This window comes from Acinonyx jubatus, chromosome A1 (assembly GCF_027475565.1).
Source record: "Acinonyx jubatus isolate Ajub_Pintada_27869175 chromosome A1, VMU_Ajub_asm_v1.0, whole genome shotgun sequence".
Lineage (NCBI taxonomy): Eukaryota > Metazoa > Chordata > Mammalia > Carnivora > Felidae > Acinonyx > Acinonyx jubatus.
In genome coordinates this window covers 160813886-160837057 of record NC_069380.1, presented here as the reverse complement: position 1 = coordinate 160837057, position 23172 = coordinate 160813886, and the positions used below count along the sequence as shown (strand labels likewise).

General features: G+C 34.7%; 1 protein-coding gene across 2 annotated transcripts in view; it reads left to right on the top strand.

The window, feature by feature from the left end:
• Nucleotides 1-23172, top strand: part of SLCO4C1 (solute carrier organic anion transporter family member 4C1) — a 75393-nt gene that overhangs the window by 24345 nt on the left and 27876 nt on the right. For both annotated transcript variants that reach the window (XM_015080452.3, XM_027037236.2), the window contains exons 3-5: nt 16009-16191; nt 20740-20836; nt 22839-22960. In XM_015080452.3, the coding sequence (XP_014935938.1) occupies nt 16009-16191; nt 20740-20836; nt 22839-22960 (402 nt within the window). The remainder of the gene's footprint in view (nt 1-16008; nt 16192-20739; nt 20837-22838; nt 22961-23172) is intronic.

Below are 23172 nucleotides of genomic sequence, written 5' to 3'. Positions count from 1 at the left end.
CTATGTTATTACAAGTGAAATTTAATAAATTATTTAACATTTTATGATGCAATGGTCTTCAGGTCTCCATGGCTTCTCAGAATGCAATATTTCTTGGTAGGCTGAAATATACCCTCTAGTAGTTTTTGTTTTTGTTTTTTTCAGGAAAGGTCAATTCTATGAGATTTGAAATATGTTTATATATTTGTCTTTTGCCTTTATATTTGAGTGATTGTTTGAGTATAAAATTTGTGAGTCACATTATTTTTCAGTGATTACTTTTTGTAATCATTCCTTTGCTTTATGAGATTAATGTTGCTCTAGAGAAGTCTGATGCCAACCAAAGTTGTTCATTTCCTTCTACATGAGTGACTATCTTTTTTCTTGACTGTACTTGTCTCTCTTTATCTTTAAAATCCAGTAACTTCATAAGGGAATGTCTTAAAGGCCCTGCATCAAATTCTCCTGGATGTTCTATGCCATTTTATTTTATTTTTTTATTAAAAAAATTTTTTTTTCAAAGTTTTTTATTTATTTTTGGGACAGAGAGAGACAGAGCATGAATGGGGGAGGGGCAGAGAGAGAGGGAGACACAGAATCAGAAACAGGCTCCAGGCTCTGAGCCATCAGCCCAGAGCCTGAAGCGGGGCTCGAACTCACGGACCGCGAGATCATGAACTGGCTGAAGTCGGACGCTTAACCGACTGTGCGACCCAGGCGCCCCTCTATGCCATTTTAAATTAGAGATCGGCCTTCACTTATTTCGGGAAAGTTTCCTAAGTTTTACTTCAGAGTAGATGCTTTTTACTATTCTGATTTTTTAAAAAAATTTTTTTTTAACGTTTATTTATTCTTGAGACAGAGAGAGACAGAGCATGAACGGGGGAGGGGCAGAGAGAGAGGGAGACACAGAATCGGAAACAGGCTCCAGGCTCTGAGCCATCAGCCCAGAGCCTGACGCGGGGCTCGAACTCACAGACCGCGAGATCGTGACCCGGGCTGAAGTCGGACGCTCAACCGACTGAGCCACCCAGGCACCCCTACTATTCTGATTGATTATGCACATGTTTGATTTTCTTTGTCTGGATCTCATGTCTATAATTTTCTCTCTAATCTTTTAAGTCTTAGTTTTTATGTACTTAATTTTGTTTATATTTCAAGTCACAAATATATATTCTGTCTTTTTGTGATTCTTATAGTGCTATTCTTTCTTTTGCCCATTTTGATGTACTTTTATTTCTGCGGTAGTTTTCATTTTTGTTTCATGCCTTTTCTGAGTTTTTTCAGCCCATTTTTTTCCACTTCTCTTATTCATCACATTTATGAGCTTATTAAATCTCTGTTTTCAGGGGTGCCTGAGTGGCTCAGTCAGTTAAGCGTCTGACTTTGGCTCAGGTCATGATTTCTCAGTTTCTGAGTTTGAGCCCTGCATCCGGCTCTGTGCTGATAGCTCAGAGCCTGGAGCCTGCTTCAGATTCTGTGTCTCCCTCTCTCTCTGCCCCTCCCCTGCTCATGCTCTGTCTGTCTCTCTCAAAAATAAATGAACATTAAAAAAAAAAAAGTTTAAATCCCTGTTTTCAGCTTTTGCTTTTAAGAAGCTATTGTTGGGGCACCTGGGTGGTTCAGTTGGTTGAGCATCTGACTTCAGCTCAGGTCATAAACTCATGGTTCGTGAGTTTGAGCCCAGCATTGGGCTCTGTGCTGACAGCTCAGAGCCTGGAGCCTCCTTTGGATTCTGTGTTTGCCTCTCTGTTGCTTCCCCACTTGCACTCTCTCTCTCTCTCTTTCAAAAAAAAAAAAAATTATAAAAATTAAAAAAAAAAAGAAGCAATTGTTGTCATCACTTTTAAAGTATGGCAATGTGGTAATTTTTAAATCTACATCATAGTGACATTCTCCTGGAGACTATTTTGCCATGTCATTTGCTTTTCCTCTTTGTTTATTATTTACGTTTGGATGAGGCAAATTATTCCTTGGCTAATTTTTTATGAGATGTTTGTATTAGTTTTCTATTGCTGCATAACATATTATGCAAACTAAATTTGAAACAGCACAAATGTATTATCTTACTATCTCCATGGATCAGGAGTTTGGCGCAGCTTAGCTGGGTTCTCTGATCAGACTCTCAAACTCAAGGTGTCAGCTGACTACCTTCTCATTTGAGGCTCTAGAGAAGAATCTCTCTCCACGCTCATTAAACTGTTGAAGTAATCAGTAATGAAGTAATCATTAAACTGTTGAAGTAATTACTGTGAAGTAATTTTTTGGAATTGTTTAACTGAGATCTCCATTTCCTTGACAATCATCATTGAGTGTTTCTATCAGCTAAAAGCTCTGCACATTCCTTGGCACCTGGTCCTTTTCATCCTTAAAGCCAGCAGCAACTCGTATAATCTCTACTTGGCTTTAGATTTTTCTGACATATGCTGCTGCTGCCAGAGGAAGAAGACCTCTGCTTTAGAGGGCTTATATGATTGGATCGAGCACAAGCAGATAATCTCCTTCCTAATTCAAAGTCAACTGATTAATAATCTTATTCTGCAAAAACTCTTTGCCACTGTAACGTAATCAAAGATGTAGTAATGTCCTATTCACGGTCCCAGGAATTACGATGGGGACTCTCAGAGGACCATCTTGGAGTTCTTGCTTAACATATTTTATGTAGGAGAGGAACTGGAACCCTGTTCTGGACAAGCAGGGATTCTCTCTAGTTGAGATGGATGTTCCTCATATGTAAATTTTTGAGCTTTTACCTTTTTCCCCACATATTTAGAATCTTTCTGTGGCACCTCACCTCTGTGACAAACTGTATTTTTCTGCTCCACCTCACTTGCTTCACTGTGATTCTAGGTAGGCAGTAGTCTTCATACAGCTTGTTCACATTTATTTAGGTGTATTTAGTTTCTTTTTTCTATTGTAAATTGTTTTTTCTTCCATCACATTATCCAACTTGAACATGTGATACTTACTGACTTTTCATATATTAATTTTATATTTATAAATAAACTTATATTACTAAATTTTCTTACTGTTTTTAGTAGTTTTTCCATTGATTTTTTTTTCACTGTTCCTGAAAGAATTTGTAATTTCTGCATATAGAGTTAGTTTTACCTCTTGATCCTTTATCATAGGCCTCAAGGTTCTTTCTCCCCACAATACAGTATTGAAAAGTTGCAAAGATAGTGAGTATCCTTGTCTTACTTCTTTCTGACCTTAGTAGTATGTATGTGCATATGCATATGCATGTATATATCCATACTTACATGCCCATATATTTATTTGATCATGTTAGAGACATATCTATTCCTGTTTTATGTTGATTATGTGATTTGTTGTTGACATTTGTCATATGTCTACTTAAAATCTATGAAAGTGATCGTTGAGTTTTGTAATTAGATCTAATATATTAAATTTTCTTAATAAATTTCTAAAGCATGCATATTTAAAGACTCATGCTACCTTTTTTTAATATGTTGCTGGATTTTGTTGCTAATATATTTTTTTGTATTGATACTTAGAGATGAGATTGGTCTATTAGTTTCTGCTGTTGTTGATCTTTTTCACGTGGTATCAATATTACCAAATATTTTGGTAATTTATGGGGTGTATGTGTGGCTCAGTTGGTTAAGTGTCCAACTCTTGATTTCGGCTCAGATCATGATCTCATGGTTCCTGAAATCCAGCCTGCATCAGGCTCTACAACTGACAGTTTGTAGCCGGCTTATGATTCTCTTTTCCTCTCTCTCTGCCCCTCCCTTGCTCATGTTCTCTGTCTCTCGCTCTCTCTCAAAATAAATGAATAACTTAAAAAATATTTTGGTAATTTTTAATCCTTTTTCTATATTCTGGAATAATTTAAATAGCATTAGGTATGTAAAAGTTTTGGCAAAATTGATCTCTGAAACTATCTGGTCTTGGGAATTAATTTCTTGTTTTTCAAATATATTTGCTAGAAATTTGCTCTAAGTAGTCTCTAGTGAATTTTAAAAAGTCATCTCCTTTTAGTTCATTTCCTTTTTTTCCGTGTATTTGTATAGTTGTAATTTCTGCTTTTTCATTATGTTAGTCAGTGGTTTATTTTATTGATTATTTCAAAGGATTTACTTTTTATTAACATTATTTTTATTTCATTAATCATATTTCTAGTCATTTGTTAATTCTTTATTGCTTTAATTAGAGGGTCCTCCTCATTGTATTCCCTTTTTAGTATTTTTTTCCTAGATATTCTTTTGCATTTTATTTCCTCCATAGATATTCTATCATAAGCTCATGTTGCTCCAGTAGTATGAGTATTGGGGGTAACTCAGAATGTGTGACTTATTTTTATATATTTTTAATTTTTATTTTCCTTTTTCTATTTGGTTCTTGTTTTGTTTGAATGAGATGCTTTCCTATAAGTACTACTTTAGTTGTAGAATATGAATTTTGATGAGCATTTTCATAATTCCAAAATTATTGATCCAAAAATAATTTAAGAGTTAAAAATTTTTTTAAGTTTAAATTTTTTGAATTCAACTTTTTTTATGTGCATTTTCATTTTCTATTGCATTATAAATTTCTAGTTTATTTCATTTTGGTCATAGGATGTTATTGTTATTTACTCTTTGGAATGTATATAAATATTTTTATAGCATAATATTTGGTCAAGTTTTTTATAATTGTCCTTGGGACCTAAAAATAGAAGACAAAATTTCATCATAGTATAGAATTTGACATGTTTTCCTACATGCAGTGTTACTGATAATATTGTTTAGGTCTTATCTATCCTTGCTTATTTTATTTTTATTTTTATTTTAAATATAATCTATTGTCAAGTTAGCCAACATTTGGTGTTTATAGTGTATCCTTGCTTATTTTTAATAATTTTCACTCTTGGACTGACAAAGATGAATATTAAAGTCTCTTCTACATTTTTCTGTCTATTCTTACATGTCTCATACTATCTGCCTAATTAATATTGTTGCTGTATATTTTTATTTTTAATTTTTATGAAAGTGTAAGACTTTAGTTGTAATTGTAATTTTTTTTTTTTTTTTTTACTAAACTTGGTATTTAGAACAATTTTAGATATACAGAATAATTGTGAAGGTAGTATTAGGTATGAGAGAATTTCCAAATATACCAAATATACCACAACCATTTCCCTCTATTATTATTTTTTAAACTTTATTTTAAAGAGAGGGAGAGAGAGAGAGAGAGAGAGAGAGAGAGAGAGAGAGAGAGAGAGAGGGGGAGAGAGAGAGAAGGCAAGTGGGAGAAAGGGGCAGAGGGAAAGAGAGAATCTTAAGCAGGCTCTATACTCAGCATGGAGCCTGACATGGGGCTCCATCCCACAGCCCTGGGAATATGACCTGAACCAAAATCAAGAGTAGGCACTCAATGGACTGAGCAACCCACGTGCCTCAATTTCCCCCTATCATTATTACTTTGTATGCTATATTTTTAATGATTAATGAACTAGTGTTGATATATCATCTCTTAATGTTTATACTTATTACTTGATGTCCATACTTCATTCAGGTTTCCCTAACTTTTTTCTAATGCCCTTTTTCTTTTTCTTTTTCTTTTTCTTTTCTTTTCTTTTCTTTTCTTTTCTTTTCTTTTCTTTCCTTTCTTTTCTTTTCTTTTCTTTTTTCAAATTTTTATTTAAATTCTAATTAGTTAACATATAGAGTTAAATTGGGCTCAGAAGTGTAATTTAGGGGTTCATCACTTAGATGCTCATCACAAGTGCCGTCTTTAATACCCATCACTCATTAAGCCATTTCCCACCCACGTCTATCAACCCTGTTTGTTTTCTATAGTTAAGAGTCTCTTATGGTTTGCTTCCCTCTCTTTATTTCTTCTTCTTTCCCTATGTTTGTTTGTTTTGTTTCTTAAATTCCAGTTGAATTAAATCATGGTATTTGTTTTTCTTTGACTTATTTCACTTAGCATAATAAAATCTAGCTCTGTCCATGTGGTTGCAAATGGCAAGGTTCGTTCTTTTTTTTGATGGCTGCATAATGTTCTATTGTATATGTATACAACCACATCTTCTTTATCCATTCATCAGTCAGTGGACATTTGGGCTCTTTTCATAATTTGACTCTTGTTGACAATTCTGTTGTAAACATCGGGGTACATGTGTCCCTTTGAATCAATATTTTTATATCCTTTGGGTAAACACCTAGTAGTGCAATAGCTGGCTTGTAGAGTAGTTCTATTTTTAATGTTTTGAGGAACCTCAATACTGTTTTCCAGAGTGGTTGTACCAGTTTGCATTCCCACCAACAGTGTAAGAGGGTTCCCCTTTCTTTGCATCCTTACCAACATCTGTTGTTTCCTGTGTTGTTAATTTTAGCCATTCTTACAGGTATGAGGTGGTATCTCATAGTAGGTTTGATTTGTATTTCCCTGACGATGAGTGATGTTAAGCATCTTTTCATATGTCTATTAGCCATCTGGATGTCTTCTTTGGAAAAATGTCTATTCATGTCTTCTGCCCATTTCTTCACTGGATTGTTTGTTTTTTGGGTGTTGAGTTTGATAAGTTATAGATTTTGGATACTAACCCTTTATGAGATACATCACTTGCAAATATCTTCTATTCCATCAGTTGCCTTTTAGTTTTATTTGTTGATTGTTTCCTTCACTGTGCAGAAACATTTTATCTTAATGAGGTTCCATTGGTTCACTTTTGCTTTTGTTTCCCTTGCCTCCAGAGACATGTCTAGGAGTAAGTTGCTGCCGCTGAGGTCGAAAAGGTTTCTGCCTGTGGTTTTGTCTAGGAGTTTGATGGTTTCCTGTCTTACATTTAGGTCTTTCATCCATTTTGAACTTATTTTTGTGTATAGTGTAAGAAAGGGGTCCAGTTTCATTATTCTGCTCATCACTGTCCAATTTTCCCAGCGCCATTTGCTGAAGAGACTTTTTTCCATTGGATATTCTTTCCCGCTTAGTTGACCATATAGTTGTGGGTCCATTTCTGGGTTTTGTAGTCTGTTCCATTGATCTGTATGTGTCTTTTTTAATGCCAGTATCATATTGTCTGGATGGCTACAGCTTTGTAATATAGCTTGGAGTCTGGAATTGTGATGACTCCAGCTTTGCTTTTCTTTTAAAAGATTGCTTTGGCTATTCAGGGTCTTTTGTGGTTCCATACAAATTTTAGGATTTTTTGTTTTAGCTCTGTGAAAAATTCTGGGGGTATTTTGATAGGCATTGCATTTAAATGTATGTATTGCTTTGGGTAGTATAGACATTTTAACAATATTTGTTCTTTCAGTCCATGAGCATAGAGTGTTTTTCCATTTCTTTGTGTCCTCTTCAGGTTCTTTTATCAGTGTTTTGTAGTTTTCAGAGTCTGGATAATCTTTTACCTTTTTGGTTATGTTTATTCCTAAAGTATCATATGGTTTATGGTGCAATTGTAAATGGAATCAATTCCCTGATTTCTCTTTCTGCTGCTTCATTATTAGTATATAGAAATGCAGCATATTTCTGTATGTTTATTTGTATCGTGTGATTTTAACTGAATTTGTGTATTAGTTCTAGCATATTTTGTAGTCTTTCGGGTTTTCTACATAGAGTTTCATGTTGTGTGCAAACAGTGAAAGTTTTACTTCTTCCTTGCCAGTTGGGATGCCTTTTTATTCTTTTTGTTTTCTGATTGCTGAGGCTAGAACTTCCAGTACTATGTTAAATAACAATGGTGAGAGTGGATGTCCTCCTCTTGTTCCTGACTGTGGTGGAAAACTAGTTTTTCCCCATTGAGGATGATATTAGCTGTGGGTCTTTTGTATATGGCCTTTATGATGCTGAGGTATGTTCCTTCTATCCCTACTTTATTGAGGGTATTTATTAATAATGGATGCTTTACTTTGTCAAATGCTTTTTCTACATCTACTGAGAGGATCATTTTATTCTTATCCTTTTATTAATGTGGTGTATCACATTGATTGATTTGAAAATATTGAATCACCTTTACCTAGGAATAAATCCCACTTGTTCATGGTGAATAATTCTTTTAATGTACTGTTGGATTCGATTTGCTTGTATCTTGTTGAGAATTGTTGCATCCGTGTGCATCAGGGATATTGGCCTGTAATTCTCGTTTTTAGTGGGGTCTTTGGTTTTGGAATTAAGGTAATGCTGGCCTGGTAGAATGGGTTTGGGTTTTTCTTCCATTTCTATTTTTTGGAAAACTGATAAGAATATGTATTAACTCTTCTTTAAATGTTTGGTATAATTCTCCTGGGAAGCCATCTGGCCCTGGACTTTTGTTGAGAGATTTTTAATTACACTGACTTCTTTGCTGGTTATCACTCCGTTCAAATTTTCTGTTTCTTCCTGTTTTAGTTTTGGTAGTTTATGTGTTTCTAGGAATTTATCCATTTCTTCCAGATTGGCCAATTTGTTGGCATATAATTTTCCATAATATTCTCTGATAATTGTTTGTATTTCTGTGATGTTGGTTGAGATCTTTCCTCTCTCATTTGTGATTTTATTTATTTGGATCCTTTCACTCTTCTTTTTGATAAGTCTGGCTTGGGGTTTATCAATTTGATTAATTTTTTCAAAGAACCAGCTCCTTGTTTCATTGATCTATTCTGTTTTTTGTTTGTTTGTTTGTTTCTATATTATTTATTTCTACTCGAATCTTCATTATTTTCTTTCTTCTGCTGGCTTTAGGCTTCATTTGTTGCTCCTTTTCTAGCTCCCTTAGTTGTAAGTTTAGGTTATTTATTTGATATTTTTCTTGCTTCTTGAGATAGACCTTTATACTATATTGCTATATACTATATATTGCTATGTGCTTACCTCTTAATGACTGCTTTGGCTATATCCCAAAGATTTTGGACCATTGTGTTTTCATTTTTCATTTGTTTCCATGTATTTTTTTAATTTCTTCTTTAATTTCTTGGTTAACCCATTCATTTTTAGTAGGATGTCCTTTAACCTCCATGTATTTGGTCTTCCTGAACTTTTTCCTGTGGTTGACTTCAAGTTTCATAGGTAGGAAAATATGTATGGTATAATCTCAGTCTTTTTGTATTTATTCAGGCCTGATTTATGACCCAGTATGTGATTTATTCTGTAGAATGTCCCATATGCGCTCAAAAAGAGTGTATACTCTGCTGCTTTAAGATAAAATGTTCTGAAAGTATCTGTTAGGTCAATCTGGTCCAGTGTGTTATTCAAAGCCATGGTTTTCTTGTTGATTTTCTGATTAGATGATTTTTACATTTATGTAAGTGAGTATTAAAATTCCCTACTATTACTGAATAAGATTCTTTATGTTTGTGATTAATTGATTTTTATATTTGTGTTCTTACAAGTTGGGGGCATATGTATTTACAATTATTAGATCTTGTTGGATAGACCCCTTTATTATGATATAGTGCCCTTCTTCATCTCTTGTTATAGTCTTTGGTTTAAAATGTAGTTTGTCTAAGTAGGGCTACCCCAGCTTTCTTTTGATGTCCATTAGCATTTTAAATGGTTGTTTATGCCTTCACTTTTAATCTACAGGTGTCTTTAGGTCTAAAATGAGTCTTTTGTAGGCAGTATATTGATTGATCTTTTTTTTTTCCCATTCTGATACCCTATATGTTTTAAGGGGAGCATTTAGTACGTTTACATTCAGAGTGATTATTGATAGATATTAATTTAGGCCATTGTATTACCTGTAAAGTCGTTGTTTCTGGCGATTTTCTGTGTTCCTTTGTAGTCTTTGTCACTTTTTTTTCCCCCATTCAAAGAGTCCCCTATAACAGTTCTTGCAAGGCTGGTGTAGTGGTCATGAACTCCTTTAGTTTTTGTTTGTCTGGGAAACTCTGTATCTCTCCTTCTATTCTGAATGACAGCCTTGCTGTGTAAAGTATTCTTGCCTACATATTTTTACCATTCAGCATGTTGAATATATCATGTCACTCCCTTCAAGGCGGCCAAGTTTCTATTGATAGGTCTGCTGCTAACCTTATATGTCTTCCCTTGTAAGGTAGGGATTTCTTTTCCCTTGCTGCTTTTAGGACTTTTCCTTATGTCCGTATTTTGCAAATTTTACTATGTATATCTTGGTGTTGGCCTGCTTTTATTGATTTTAATGAGAGGTCTCTGTGCTTGGATTTGGATGTCTGCTTCCTGCCCCAGATTAAGGAAATATCCAGGTATAATTTGCTCAAATAAACTTTCTGCTCTCTTCTGTTTTCCTCTCCTTTTGGGACTCCTAAGATAGGAATGTTATTATGCTTTATGGCTTTGCTGAGTTCCCTGAGTTTACATTTGTGATCCAGTGTTTTTCTTTTCCTCTTCTTTTTAGCTTCATTATTTTCCATAATTTTATCTTCTGTCTCACTTAATTCCTCTGCTTCTCCTATCCTGTGGTTATTATATCCGGTTGATTTTGCATCTTGGTTATAACTTTTTTTTTTTTTTTTTTAAGGCCTGACTAGTTTTTAGGTCTTTTATTTCTGCAGTAAGGGACTCCTAGTGTCTTCTATGCTTTTCTCAGGCCCAGCTAGTGTCATTATGATTGTTGTTTTAAATTCTGGATCAGACATATTACTTATATTTGTTTTTTTTTTTTAATGTTTTTATTTGTTTTTGAGAGAGAGAGTAAAAGAACAAGTGGGGGAGGGGCACAGAGAGACAGAGGATCTGAAGCAGGCTCTGCACTAACAGCCAAGAACCTGATGTGGGGCTCGACCTCACGAACCATGAGATCATGACCTGAGCTGAAGTCGGATACTTAACTGATCTAGCTACCTAGGCACCTCTACATTTATCTTTTTTTATTAGATCCCTGGCTGTGACCTTTTATTATTCTTTCTTTTGGGATGATTTCCTGCATCTTGGCATTTTGTCTAGGTCTCTGTCTTCTTGTCTGGTTATGAAAACCTGCTGTGTTTTCTGCTCCTGACAAAAATGCCTTTGTGAAGAAGAGGTCATATACTGTTAGGGCCTGGTGCTTCAAGAAGTGTCTCTAGTGTATGCTGTGTGCACTCTGCTGCTGTGTTTTGTCTGCTCTTTTTTAGGGCAGTCTTCTGCAGGGTTTTCCTTGCCTGCAATGGGAAGTATTTGGATCTTGTCCAAAGGGTGGCGGGTTTTAACTAGGTGTGCTCTGTCTGGTCTGCTTGTTAAAAGAGACTATATCCTATTCCCACTAGAGCTGAAGCTTTGCAGCACTCTGTGGTCGGTTGACTTGGTGTGTGGGGGGAAGTTTGTGCTGGTCTTCTCGGGGGAAGGACCCACTATTTTAGTTCTCAGGCACACTTGCCCTAGTAAAGAAGCACCTGCAGAGTGCAGAGGTGTGGGACTTGGTGTAGTGGCTGAGGTCTTCATTATTGGTGCTGTTTTGCTCCACAAAGTCAGTCCATGCTGATGGGTGGGTGAGAGAAATGGTGCCAACCCTCTTCTTCCTCCCCAGGGAGGGGAGCTCGATCCCACCATTGTCCGGGAAGCCTTTACAGAAGAGCAAACATTCTTCCTCATGTCTCCCAGGCTTCCCTCAAATTCCTACCTTCACCCTGTCTGTATCTGGACTGCCTGCCTTCCCAGCAGTGCAGTGCACCTGTGTTTTATCTCAGGCACACTGAGTTTTAGAACTCCAAACTTTAGAGACCCAGCGTGGCGTGGACCTGTGCTGGTCCTCTCAGGGAGGGTTGCTGCACTGGGGAGGGTGCCAGCTTGTCCCAGAAGTGCAGTCATACCCATAGGCAGGAATGTGGATTATAAAATGCAGAAAAAAAACAGAGTCCAAGTTTGCCACTCTTAGCAGGTGTTTCTTCCCCTATGCTAAGGAACCAGACAGTGCAGTGCAGCCTGATGTCTCTTTCGTTCCTTGAGAAGTAATGACATCTCTCCCAGATATACTTCAAGAAGCAAAAACTGTCTTCTCACAGTTTGTCCCAGGGGTTCCTCAGATTGCATTGTCTACTCCTAGGCCTCCTCCATTCTTCTCCACAGGGGCACATCTTCACTTGCCGGGCTCCACACCCCCACAGCAAAGACTTCTAAAACTCCAATTTTTGAGCTCCACTGGTTGAAAAAACTCACAATAATCAGCCCCTCTCATTTTCCCAGTCCATGCTTTTCGGGAAGTGTTTTTCTTGTGCTATCCCCTGTACATTGCTCTCCTCCTACCCGCCCCCCACTCCCCTCCAATCTCTCAGGCTCTCACCTCTCTCCATGATCAGGGCTCCCCTCTCTTTCCTGGCACCCATGATCCTTTTCTCCCCTAATCACATCTCCACACCTTCTGCCTTCTACATTGTAGCCTCACCTTTCCCTCTAGTTGTGCAGTTTGTTGTCTCAGTCTTCAGATAGATTTCCTGGGTGTTCAGAATGATTAGATATTTATCTAGCTGTGTTCGAGGGATGAGGCAACCACGTACTACTTCACCGTCTTAACCTCACCTTCCCAGGCTGGATTCTTTCACTTAGCAATATGCATTTAAGATTCATCCATGCCTTTCTGTGGCTTAGTATGTCATTTCTTTTTATCAATTCTAAGAAAAGCAATAGAAATAAATTATTCAGAAATAATAGAGTAGTATATTGGATATAGTAGTGTTCATAAGTAGATCTTTGGCCTTGTTTACTTGGGGAAAATGATAAAAGAAAATGTTAAGTATTAAAGAATCTTTTATGCAGTACTGTGAAATGGGTTATAGCTGGGCTGAGATATTGATATCTCAAGGCTTAGAGAGCTGAAGTAATTACAAGAGATTTGAGCCAGAGAAAGACTGCAAAGATCAGTGACATAAAACTGAGTGTCTTTAATAAAAGATTCTCTTTGGTTAATCCAACAGAATGCTGCATCTCTGTCTTTTCCCACTAAACTTTATTACATATGAATTAAAAATACAATTGAAAAACACAAAAACATGAGTTTAAATTGTGTGAGTCTACTTATACACACAGGTTTTTTTCAATAAATACAGTACGGGAGATGTATTTTCTCTTCCTAATGGCTTTCTTAACATTTTCTTTTCTCTAGCTTACTTTACTGTAAGAAAATAATATACAATACATGTAACATACAAAATATGTGTTAATTAACTGTTTATCAATAAGAGTTCTCGTCAAAAATAGGGTATTAGTAAAGTTTTGGGAAGCCAAAAGCTATACATGGATTTTTAACTGTGCAGGGTTTGGTGCTCCAACCCCTGCATCGTTCTCAGGTCAACTGTAAAATGTTAGGATAAGATCATGTTACTATGTACATTATCTTGGAGAAGGGAAGATTTTATAAGGCAAATATCAAAGCTAGGAACTCGAAAGTATATTTGAAACATTCATAGAAAAAATATGTAAGTGACGAATAAAATAAAAAATGCTTATTGATGACCTTAAAAATTAAATTGAAAAAAATATGTGTGTTTGGTATTTTTTAACCAGTGAGATTGGTAGTAATTTAATTTTATTATGGAAGATGTTGCTGTGTTGCTGGTATGATTGCATATTTGTTTAAATTTTTGATAAGATAGTTTGGCAATATCAAAATACAAATATTTATACACTTTGACTTAGCAGTTCCACTTTTTGGAAACTACTACATATAGACTTGCATAAATATGCCAAGGAAATTATAAAAATACCTATCACAACATGTTTGTAATGACCTAAATATATTTATAATATAATAATATGTGTTATTTTTTCAAAATGTTATTTATTTTTGAGTGAGAGAGAGAGAGCATGTGTGAGCAGGGGAGGGCAGAGAGGGAGGGAGACGGAGAATCTGTAGCAGGCTCTGTGCTGACAGCTGACAGTGCGATGTGGAACTGAACTCCTGAACTGCGAGATCATGACCTGAGCTGATGTTGGACGCTTAACCGAATGAGCCACCCAGGTGCCCCAGTATGTGTTATTAATTATTAATTATTAAGTGTAAATTGTGGATTAAGTAGATACATTAGAAGACATTTATCCTATGGAATGTTATGACAGTACCAACAAAGAAATTTAAGTACAGTTAAATTTCAAAGATGTCCAGGATGTAAGTGAAAATTGGAAGTTGTTGAGTATAGGTGTAGTATGTTTAGTATGACTGTACTTGTGTAAACACAGTAAATGGATAGGAAACATGTGAATATGTGAGGAAGTGTCTGAAAAAAATAAAAAGAGCTGTTAACAAAGGTCATTACCTCCCTCTGAGTTACATGGAAGATCATAAAGTGGAGACAGGTGGGGGAAGGGAGAATTTTTTCTTTCTCTTGATCTTCTGTGGTATTTAAAATTTACTTAAACAAACATGTTGAAACTTCATGTATTACTTCTTCTGGAAAAAAACAAACACCAAAACCCCAGAGAATACTCACATGGTCAAAATACCTACCAGATTAGTAAAAAATATATTTACCTATCATAAAAAAATATGAAAAATAATAAATTAAGAAATACCTGTATGTTCAATTTTGCAATGTATCAAATAATGAGATTATTCTTAGTCTAATCTACTACCTCCAAGAAAGTGAATGATGAAACCAGAAATCACAGTTCAAATATCTGACATGGCAAAGCAGGTAACACAAATAATGCAGATTTAGCCCAGTTATAGATACAAATTATCGGCCTGAATATTCATCAACCTCTTATAATCTGAATATGTACAAAATTATAGGGTATATTTTACATTAAAAAAAATAAGTATTTTGTGCAAGGGCACCTGGATGGCTCAGTCGGTTGACATCTGACTCTAGATTTCGGCTTCTCTCATGATCCCAGAGTTATAAGATAAAGCTCCATGGTCAGTTTCCAAGCTGAGAATGGAGCCTGCTTAAGATATTCTCTCTCTCTCTCTCTCTCTCTCTCTCTTCCTCTGCTCCTCTCTGCACTTGTGTGCATGTTCTCTCTCTCTCTCTGTCAAATATAAATAAATAAATAATAAATAAGTAAATAAAATACAATATTTTATACATAAAATTTGCATCTGAAAGTTTGATGGCCATGAATCAGTTAAAGAATCTTCAGGATTGGTGCTTTGGGGGTCTTACATCATTCAGGAAGTAATCTTGACCTGATATTAAGGAAGTGAAAATAGAATTAACTAAGGCCATTGTTAAAATGCAGATTCCTAGATATTACACCAGATTCAAAGGGAAAGGGCTGGGAATATATGTATTTTTAATGTTTATTTATTTATTTATTTAGAGAGTGCATGAGAAGGGAAAGGGTGGAGAGAGAAGGAGAGAGACCAGGCAGGCTCTACACTCAATGGGGAGCTCTATGCAAGGTTGGATCCCATGACTGTGAGATCATGACCTGAGCCTAAATCAAGAGCCAGATGCTTAACAACCTGAGCCACCCAGGTGTCCTGGGCTGGAAATGTATTTTTAACAAGCATCATTGCTCATTAATATTATCCAGTGAGTTTAGGAAATGTAGATTTACTATAATATCCCGTCTTTGAGTGTGATTTTTAAGATTTTAATCAAATCTTAAAGATAAGCATTTTTCCTTTGATGATATTCAGAAGAATATCCTCTAGAGCCAAAGGTTGCTTCAAAAAATAAATTTAATAAAATAGTTCAAGATACAATAAAGAATTAGACATAACTTCAAATATTATGGCTTTGCTGTAAACATTGAGAAATTATTGTTTTAGCCCAAAATATACTATAACCTAAGTATACTTTTCACATGTGTTTAAGGTATTGATTGATGAATTCATTATGGTTCTCATACTGTATTATAACTTGGAAAGAAAAATAAAGGCTAATTTTTTTGCTTGTTTGTTTGTTTTTTTCTTTTCTTAATTTGAAAACTCCTTCCCTGGCACCACATGCTTCAATTGTGTTTACATTAATTTACCCCGAACTTTGTGAATTATGACTTTAAAGTAATGTTTCTCAGTTTTGTTCTATGTTTTCTATATTTTAGCATAATATTTAATAAATGTTCTTTAGTAATGTATGTATTTTAAAAATAAAGTGAAGTGATTGAAAGAAATTAAGAAGGTTATGTTAGGCAAGTCTGATTTATAAAGACAGATAGATAAATTAAATTTCTGTAAATTCACAATTTAATTTTTTTACCCCAAAGATACTTGCTCAGCAACAAGGAATGGAACCGGTTGTACCTCTTCAAGTTCTTCACTTTCTAACTACTTGTATGTGTTCATCTTGGGACAACTCTTGCTGGGAACAGGAGGAACTCCTCTTTATACCCTGGGAACAGCTTTTCTTGATGATTCTGTGCCCACACACAAATCTTCTCTTTACATAGGTAAGTTTTCTCTATAAAATAAATGTTTCAGTATCATTTCATTGCTTTTTAAATTGATAAGTAAAAGCATAACATATGCTTATGAAACGTTGTAATTTCATAGGCATTTCTATTCAATTTCCATTAAATATTAGATAGAGCAATATTACTCTTTTTGATTGTTCACTGACACATGTCCTGCAGTTGAATGCGGTTATGAGTTTTGTTGACATCCCGCTCTATATCCTGTTCCGGGCATGCCAGCCCTCCTAGAACTGCCATCCAAGCAGTAGGCTGTCTGGATTAATTGAATTCCAGGCTAATTTACACAGGGTGGGGAGATTGAGTTGGCCATTCTACCTGATTTACTAAATCTTTTATGGACTTAACTAGAGTCAACAAAAGAAACCACAAGATAGTACCCAGAACTCTGTGGACTTTTCATTTCAGACTAATCCTGGTTATGTGTGGCTCCATTCTGGGTTGGTGGCTGGGGGAGGGGGGGTTCAGGGGAAAGGCAGTGCTGAACCTAATTTTTGGTAGCATAAGTTTCTCTTAAATTCCTTCTGTGATATTCTTGTAAGGTAAGTTTACTAGGCTGTGTGTGGCCTTACATGAAATTAATGTGTTTCACATTCTGTAAGTTTTCATCTTATCAGTTTATTATTCTAATATAGGGGGCTGCCTTAGTTCTTTTAATCTGCTGTAACAGAATACCATACACTGGTTGGCTTGTAAACAACAGAAATTTATTTCTCATGGTCCTGGAGGCTGGAAAGTCTAAGATCAGGGTACCCACAGTTTCAGGATCTGGTGAGGCCCATTTCCTGGTTCATAGACAGCCATCTTTTTCTTGTGTCCTCACATGGCAGACAGGTAAGAAAGGGCTTTCTGGGGCATCTTCTTAGAAAGGCACTAATCTAATTTGTGAAGGCTCCGCTCTCATGACATAATCAGTTCCAAACATCTCACCTCTTACCATCACACTGGAAACCTACATCCCAGGTTTAAACATAGGAATTTGAGGGGACACAAACATTCGGTATATAACAAGAACTTATTGCTATAGTAACTGGAAGTCAAGTGTGTTCAAAGCAGCCCTGATGGAGACTATTAAACCTACTTAGGCTCTTCCTTAATATGAAAACCACTACACTTCTAGTTGTTTTCTCTACTTGTTTTGTGTTGGTCTCTCTGCAAAGTCTCATTGTCTCTCTCTCCAAGTTCTAGCTGATCTGTATAGCTTCTCTTTCATTTACTAATTAGTAATGCTTTTATTTCAATTAGCTAGTAATGATGCTTTTCACTCTCTCAGTTTAGCATATTTCCTTTCTGAAGTCCTCTTCTGATCAATAATTCTCATAAAACAGTTTTAATCTTCATGTGTTAGTAACACAAAATTAGGAAGTTTTACAAAAATTATTTAAACACGGTAGGTAGAGTGGAGGCCCGCAGGACTGTCCCAGATTTGATAAATCTCTGGGAAGACTTGCTGGACTTAGCATATAATCATATTCATAGCTGTGAATTATTACAGGGAGGGATGCCAAGGAAAATCAGCAAAAGGAAAAGTACAGACAAAAACCAGGTACAAGCTTCGAAGATTTAGCTTCCTCCTAGTGGAGCCAGACAGTTCACAATTGATTCTGCCAGCAAGGAGTTTGAAATGTTTTCTACCAGTTAAGTTCATTAGAGGTTCAATGTCCAAGGATTTTATTGGGGGTTGATCATGTAGGGACCCTTTGCCTTGCATGTATTAAAAGTTCTAGACTCTTAAAAGGAATACAAGTGGTCAGCAAAATCATATTGTTTGTACAGTGTAGGTGCAGTCAGGGAGGCACCCTAATTAGTTAGGGAATGGTGGCATCCTTCTGGACAGTTACATAAATCCCAAATGCCAGCCAAGGGCCAGCCTTGCAAACAGGTCTTTCTAAAGTTAACAGTCACAGGCCTGCTATGTTAACTCTTTCTTATACTGTAGGAATTTATCAAATGGTAATTTTTGAGAGCAAAGGAAAACAACAGGAGTAACAAAACTAGGAAACACATTTTATCTCTTTATGTTAAGGAAAATATGAACACTTAATTATAGTATCTTATATACCTGATTTTTTTTTTTCAATTTCAGATAACCAGTATTTTTTAGTGGGTATTTAAGTTTTGTTGTGTGAAAAACTTCCTTTTTTATGCTTTTTATCTCTTTTTATTTCCCCATTTCCAAAATCTTCCTCCATTCTTTCTTTCTTTTAAAACAGTATCTATTTTTGGTAGCATACATTATTCTATGAAACAAATTTTATACATAACAAGGCAAAAGGGGCAAAAAGAAAACAATCAAAATTTGCTACCTTTTAGAGTGAATTAAAAAAAGTAGTTAATGTAACATCTCAATCTTTACAATCTTTTCCAGGCCATTCACCCTTTATTCCCTTATTTCTTTGATGCTTTCATTGGGTTAACAATCTTTGTTCTTTAATCCCAACTTTTTAATTCATTTAATGTTATTTTGTGTTTAAATCTTTCATCTTAACATGTGCAAAACATATTTGCTCTATGTTCTTATTTCTTAGCCTTTTTTCTTTCTTTTTGATAATTTAATGTTTATTATTTCATTTCTTCACTTTTATCAATTTCCTCCTTTTATCAGTATCCTTTACTGTTCATCTACTAATGACCTTATATGCAAACTTGATATTATGAAATTCTGAAGTTAATTGATATTTTTATCACATTCCTGTTTATCACAAAGGTTCTAGAACTCTTTAAGTAAAAAAATTTTTTAACGCTTTTCCCTGATAAATATTTTCACTGGGAATAGATAACTAGTTGACCGTTGATTTTTTTTTTTCAGTACTTTAAAAATACTGTTTCTTTGTCTTTTCACTTCCAATGTTTCTTATATATGTTTGCATTTTTAAGATTTTTCTGTTTGATATGATTTTCTTCAGTTTTACTTATATGATGTGTATAGGTGCAAAATTCCTTTTATTTAACTTGTTTTGGATTTATATGACTTGGATTTACATGTTTTGGATTTATATGTTGTTTTGTACTTTCATTGGCTTTAGTATATTTCCTATAATTATTTATTTAAATATAACTTCTTTCCTATTATCTCCTCTCCTAGAACTCCAATTACATGTATGCTAAGCCTTTTTTTTTAATGCATTCTTCATCTCTTACTCTTTTCTGTATTTTTTATCCTTTGTTTTTATTTTTTGTGCTTCTCGATAAATATTTACTGACTTAATTGTATTTTCCAGTTGGTAATCTTCAGTTCTGAGGAATCTGTTGTGGATCTCTTTCATTTCACTTTGACAAAGGTGTTTTATACTTGTACCACTTTTCTCCAAACCCCACTCTGTCTTTTAATAAACTCCCAATCTCTGATATATTTGGGAACACTGCAGTCTGGGATGCCCTTTATCTGACTTCGCAGGTTGAGTTTATTTGAAGCAAAGCTGTATTTACTTTGTGAGCAAGTCTATTTGTAATTCACCCTTACTTTTAGAGTATAGCCTCCTAGGTGCCAATGTAAAATGTAGGGTAGAGGAAGTTAATAACTTCCAAGTTAGGGGCCCTGAACTATAACTTTGGTTTCCCTCCTTCCCAGACACTACCAAGGATTGCTAACCCCCAGTGTCTCTTGTAGAATCAGCCACTATATGTAGGAAAAAAAATCAGTCCCATTTTTTTAGATGTCCGTCTTCAGAATCTTGACTCTGGTCCTTCAGAATTCTTATATGTTTCCAGATCATCTTGCATGGCTTCTACTTTGGAGACTTGGTCAAGTATCTAAGTCATTTTTGCCATTGACACATGCTTAGCTTTGGATATGTTATATTTTGTTCTTTTGTATATGAGAATGAGAATCTCAGCAATTAATAAAAAATTCAGAAAGTGGTAATATATGAAGATACTAATGTACACATCTTTTTTGGTAAAAATTTAAATGTTATATATGGCAAAAATTTAAGTATCAGAGAAATAAGGTTAGTTTAATTCTGCTGCAAGTTAAAGTGGAAGATTCACTAAGTGCAGGAATTTAAATTAATGGCTTACTTTTATGAAACAGACTAGTGACCAGATCCAGGTTTTAAAATCAGCTGCTGTAGTGCAAAATACAGATTGCTTTTGGAGTGTCTACACAATAGAAAAGGCTTCTCATTTCACATCATTTTTTCCATAAGAATTGTGAACAGTAACTAATATCACCATCCACAAAGGGTAGTAGTAGATGCACTACCTCTGCCACCAAGTAACGTAATGTAACTTTCCATGAATTTATAGTTGTTAGATTTATTGCGATTATTGCAGTCTAACAATTTATACACTGAATTACATAAATATTTATATTTAAAATGTTTTATATTTATTTTTAAAATATTTTTTAAGTTGTTTGACTTGACAAGTACTATTCAATGGTATTTTTTTACTGAAAATGTGTAATTTTGGTGTAATTCTAATCATTTCATGATTTTTCTAGTGTAAAGTATTTGTCTTCACTGCTGTAAGCTTTTCAAAGCACAGTTGTACAGTTGACTATCTTCAATGTCTTTGTTCTTCCAGGAATTGGCTATTCTATGTCAGTATTAGGCCCTGCTATTGGTTATGTGTTGGGAGGACAGCTGCTAAGCATGTACATTGATGTGAACATGGGACAAAGGCAAGGCGACATCTCTTTTTCTTTTATATGTTTATTTTATTTTAATAATGTTAACATCATAGAACGTTTTCAAAGAATTTCCTCAGATAGCATGAGGGATTTTTCAGGAAACAGAACTGAATACACACAATATTTATATAATACTTTATCTGCACTTCATGAATTAACGCCATACCACCCCTTAGTATAATAAATTTATTCATAAATAAGGATGCTTAATAGTCATCTGAAAATTTTCAAAATACACCTCTAGGACTTCATGCATTGCTCAGAATGAAGAATTTAATCAAAATTAGTTGTGCTTTTAGTAGATTTAGCTGGATGTAGATAGCCTGAAAAGTCTCAAAAGTCTATGATTCTCAAACTAAGTGCTGTAGTAGCTTTGATATGGTCATAAGAATTGCAATTGTGTGGTTTCAGCTCTGGCCATAGAGGATAATAAGAGGTAATATTTTTTTATCCCATACTATTTTCTGTAGTTTTTTATAGGTTTTGTGTGTTACATTATTTTACATACTTCTTCATTTAATTCTCTTAGTAATCCTATAAGGTAGTTGATATACAGAGGTTGTTAAGTGGCTAAGACATAAATCCAGGTAGACCTTTGACTCCCAAATCTTCCTTTTAACCACTGAGTTACCTTCTCTTTTTCTGGAATATAGAGAAGTCAGTAACCTTTGGTGAGTCCATATTTTCTCATTTTACCACTAGGAATCAAAACCGCGCAATCCTTTGTGTGACTGTGAGTAATGAATAGAAAATGTGCTCATGGATATGTGATTTGCTCTTTGAGCTGTTAGTCCCAGGTTAATTTTTAGAAACTATATAAGAAGATGTGCAGATGAAGTCCTTGAAACAGAGAGCTGGGTTTTTAAGAGAGGTTTTAAATTTCAATGGAGAATTACATGAGTTGTAGTAATGGTGTGTTTGGGAGGGAAACCTTTTTTTTTTTTTTTTTAAGTAGGCTCCATGCCCAGCATGGAGCCCAATGTGGGGCTTGAACTCATGACTCTGAGATCAAGGCCTGAGCTGAGATCAAGAGTTGGACCTTCAATTGACTGAGCCACCCAGGAGCCCCAGAAATATCTTGATCTAAAATGATGGGAACTGTTATAAAACTTAAGAAATTACTTTAAGAAGAACTTTACAGTCGGACAGAGAAAGACAAATACTATATGATTTCATATATATGTAAAATCTAAACAAACAAACAAACAAACAAATAAGCCCATAGATACAGAGAACAAATTTGTGGCTACCATTTGGATATGTTATATGTTATAGGTGGGGGATGGGTGAAATGGGTAAAGGGAGTCAAAAGGTACAAGCTTACAGTTATAAAATAAATGAGTCAAGGGATGTAATATACAACACGATGACTATAGTTAGTAATACTGTACTGAATATTGGAAAGTTGCTAAGACAGTAAATCTTGTAAGTTCTCAAAACAAGAAAAATACTTCTGCAGCTAAGATGTTAGACTTAATGTGATCATTTTGTAATATATGGTAATATCACATTATATTGTATACCTGAAACTAATATAATATTGTATGCCAGTTACACCTCAATAAATAAATAAATAAAACGAATTTTATGTTTAAGTGAATGCCTTAAGACACAGTGTATGTGCTTTTAACACAGATCAGTGATTTGTTATAAGATGTATTCAATATAGTTGAGAAGAAAAACTTAGCCAAATTAGGTAGTTTAGAAATTCTATGTATGCTTTCAGATATTTAGCATATATATATTTACTCTTAAATATTTTACACTTTTATGTCATAGTGCCATTTTGATATACTTTGTAAACCATTATTATAGTTTTCATTTATGCCTGCTTTCTGTTGTCTGATTCATCACAGTGACTCTGCTTTAAATGTTGAATGTTGTAATAATATTCCCCTATATATGTACTTGAATTACAAAGTATAGTTATCATAACTAAATTTTAGTGAACAAGGTAAAGTTGACTTTTACATTTTGTTTTTCTGTCGTATAGCATAGATATTACTGAAGATGATCCACGATGGCTGGGGGCATGGTGGATTGGATTTCTTCTATGTTGGCTCTTTGCTTGGTCTTTGATAATTCCTTTTTTATGCTTCCCAAAACATTTACCAGGTATTCATTTTTGTTAAAATCAAAGAGTTTTATTCCAGTTCTAGGCCAACTGTTGCTTTTTGTATAGTTGATAAGAACCCTAGAAAATTCATTGTTCTATAGAATTTCAGTTGTCTGCCTATGCAAACTTTTGAACATTTGTCTTTAGGAAATATTGGGTAGCAATCTTAATACTTATGGTTTTCCTTTATTTCCAGGTAATAAAATCAATA